Source organism: Orycteropus afer, unplaced genomic scaffold, assembly GCF_000298275.1.
Source record: "Orycteropus afer afer isolate SDZICR_OR568_19922 unplaced genomic scaffold, OryAfe1.0 scaffold00638, whole genome shotgun sequence".
NCBI lineage: Eukaryota > Metazoa > Chordata > Mammalia > Tubulidentata > Orycteropodidae > Orycteropus > Orycteropus afer.
Window position 1 is genome coordinate 874,223 of NW_006922225.1, and position 3,213 is coordinate 877,435.

A 3,213-nucleotide genomic window follows, 5' to 3' on the forward strand; every position below is an offset into this window, starting at 1 on the left:
GGGGCCAGCGCGGGGCGGGGCCGCTCACCTGGCTCACCTTCTTAAAGGGCCAGGGCCGCGGGCGAAACCCGTGGGTCGGGCCAGCACCTTCCCGCTCCCGGCCGGCTAGGCCGGACCGGGGCTGCGGGCGCCGCCTGGTGGGCGGGACAGTAATGGACACCCCGTGCTAATCCCAGCCCTCACCTGAGCCAGCCGGATGCAGCCTGGGACCCTGTGTACACGGGGCTCCACCTGCACCCTCTGGTCTCCCTACTTTCCGTCCTCAGGGCCTAGCCCCGAGCAGACAGCAGGAAAGCCAGCGGGGGCACGGGAGGCGCCCTGACCCTCCGCAGGAAAGCACCCAGGTGACCCTCACCGGGCGTGCCGCCCTCTGAGACACACTTGGCCAGGTGGCAGGGGCAGGGGCCAGCTCCAGGGCTCAGTAGGGAGGAGCCCTCTGACTTGGGTTTCCAGCTGCAGAGATTGGGAAAGGCGAGTGCGTGAGGGCAGGGCGCCCCAGCTGCTCTCGGAGTGGTGAATGGACCAGTCTGACTGGGGCCAGGGCGGAAAGGCAGGTGGGGTCGGAGCAAGAGGTCTTGGCAGACTTGTCAGGAAGTTTGAACCTTCTAGGCCTTGTGAGGAGCAGGGCGAGGACTCCTGGGGGTTATGAGCAGAGGGGCTCCGGGCTGCTCCAGGGCGGCCTGGCCGGGCCTTGGCTCCTGGAAATGGCTTGACTTGTGTGTGAAACCAGTCGTCCTTGAGTGGATTCCGACTCATGGCCATTCCACTCCGTGGGGCTTTCAATGGCTGCGTTTTCGGAAATAGGTCATCGGGACCCTTTTTTGGATGCACTTCTGGGTGGGCAGCTGAGCCCAATAAGGCCCCTGAATTACCTGTTGTGTGCAGTGAGTCCATTCCGACCGAGCAGAACTGCCCGGCTGGGTCTCCTAGGCTGAAATCTTTCTCTCCAGTCTACCGCCGCAGACCGAGTGCGTAATCGTTGCACCACCAGCGCTTCTTCAGTTTCTACTCTTCGTGCATTAAACTCTGTGAGCCTCAAAGGAGAGCAAGTCTCTGAAGAAATCATTGGTCTGGGGGAGGGGGCAGGACACTAAGCAAACAGGGCGCGCACGCACGCACACACACACACACACACACACACACACCCTGAAGGGGCCCTGCCAGCTCACAGCTCTGCCCTGGGGCCTGTCTCCTGCCCCTGAGGATGCTGGGAAGAAGGAGGCGGCTTGTGTGGCTCCTGGGGCTCAGAGCTGTGTGACTTCAGCAGAGAGGAATGGGCCAAGGGGGACCAACTTGCAGAGGGGAGAGAGCAGGCGCTGGACAACTGGTGAGAAGCTGAGCTGTGGTGAGGTCACGCCTCTCCGGGCTGTGTTTTGTCAGAGGAATAAGGCCCTTGGGGGCTCCAGGCGGGGGTGTCCATGCAGGAGAGCACTGAGGAGGGGCCCTGTCTTGCTTTAGGATTGGTTCTTGACCCTGGGCCTGGACAGTCCCCCCTCTACTAAGCCCAGGAGCACCCAATTTGCAACTCCTTCCTAAATCTGTTGCAAGAAGGGGTGCAGGCAGGTCTGTGAGCAGGAGAAGGGGGCTTCACTAGCGTCGGGTCCTGAGTGAACCAGCCCCCACCAAGCTGTTGACATTCTGCTGGGCTGCATTTCCTCCTAGCAGGGTGAGCCCTGGGCTTGTTTCTGGGGGCACCCTTGAGAATGCAAAGATGGTGGCGTTTCAGGTCAGAACCGCAGGCCAGGTCTCTGGGCTTTTCTGTCCTCTGTCCTTGGCCGTGAGGCGGGTTTGCTCAGCCACCACGAGGAGCAGGTATGCTGATGGAGAGCCGACAGACAGTGGGGCCTGTGAGGATGGGCGGCTATGGCACCCCCAGCGGGCCCCCAGAGCTGGCTTCCCCTGGAGCTGAGCCCCAGCTTCACCCCTGGATTGGAAAGCCCCATGACTAAGACTTCAACTCTTTTTTCTTCTAAAATCAACTTGGTTGAGGGATTATTTGCATAAATAAAGTGCCCCACCTCCTTTTAAGGGCATGGCTGGCTGGGTGAGTTCTGACAGACTTGCAGCATGACCTGGTGATAACCTCGGCCACATTCAGGACACTTCCATCTCCCAGAGGCACCCCAGGCCTTTGGAGGTCAGCTCTGACCCGGCACAGGCCCTCTGGCACAGATGCATGTTTCCTTCCCAGCATCCCCTGGAGTCTCCGGGCCGCTCCTGGTGCCCCAGGCAGCTGCATTGGCAGTGGACTCTTTTCTTGGCTGAGGGGCATTCCACCCCATGAGTGGCCCAGATGCTATTTAGCAAAGCAAAGCTCTGGTCTCCTGGGATCTGCAGGCCTCTAAGCGGCTCTCTCCTCTGACGCGGCAGGACCCAGAGTGCCTGGCCTGTCCTCACTGTGTGCAGAGGGGAACCTGCAGAGGGACCACCTGCCCCAGGCCTCCAGGCTCGGCCTGTCTCAGCAGCCTATGTGTGAGCACTAAACGGCTGCCTTGGAGTCGCTCCAACCCAGCACCAGCCACGGGTGTCAGGGCAGAACGGGGCCCCGTGGGGCTTTCATGGCAGACTTTTTGGAAGTAGAGCACCACGCCTTTCTTCCCAGGTGCCCCTGGTGGACCTGAACCTCCAACCTTTCAGGTGGCAGCCGACTGCATTAACCATCTGGGCCCAGGAATACTGACTTTAACACTGCTCCATCTATACCGCCCCTCCCCCCATAACATGACATTTCACCCAGGCAAGGCCAAGGTCTTGTGTGTCCATCCAGGAAAACAAACCACACTCACTGCCACTGAGTCGATTCAGACTCATAGCAACCCCCACTGGGTTTCCAAGGCTATAATCTTTATGGAAGCAGTGCATGCTGTCTTTCTTCCACAGAGCGTCTGGTGGGTTCGAACCACTGACCCTTTGGTTAGTAGCCAAATGCCTTAACCACTGCACCATCAGGGCTCCTTTGTGCCTCCATACCAAAAACCCACCAACCCACTGCCATCGAGTCGCCCCCATTGGGCTTCTGAGCCAGTAAATCTTTACGGAAGGAGATTGCCCCGTCTTCCTTCTAAGGAGAGGTTGGTGAGTTTGAATGGCCAATCTTCTGGTCAGCAGTCCAACACCTTAGGCACTACGCCACCAGAGCTCCTTTTGTGCATGCATGTTGTTGTTGTTGTTATGTGCCGTCGAGTCAGGCCTGACTCATAGCAACCCCTCCTT

The 3,213-nt window shown here is 59.4% G+C and overlaps 1 protein-coding gene across 1 annotated transcript in view; it reads right to left on the minus strand.

Moving 5' to 3' along the window:
- EPHA1 (EPH receptor A1) overlaps nucleotides 1-3,213 on the minus strand; it is a 27,464-nt gene that overhangs the window by 18,650 nt on the left and 5,601 nt on the right. The window contains exon 3 of the mRNA XM_007956614.1: nucleotides 356-453. Within this exon, the coding sequence (XP_007954805.1) occupies nucleotides 356-453 (98 nt within the window). The remainder of the gene's footprint in view (nucleotides 1-355; nucleotides 454-3,213) is intronic.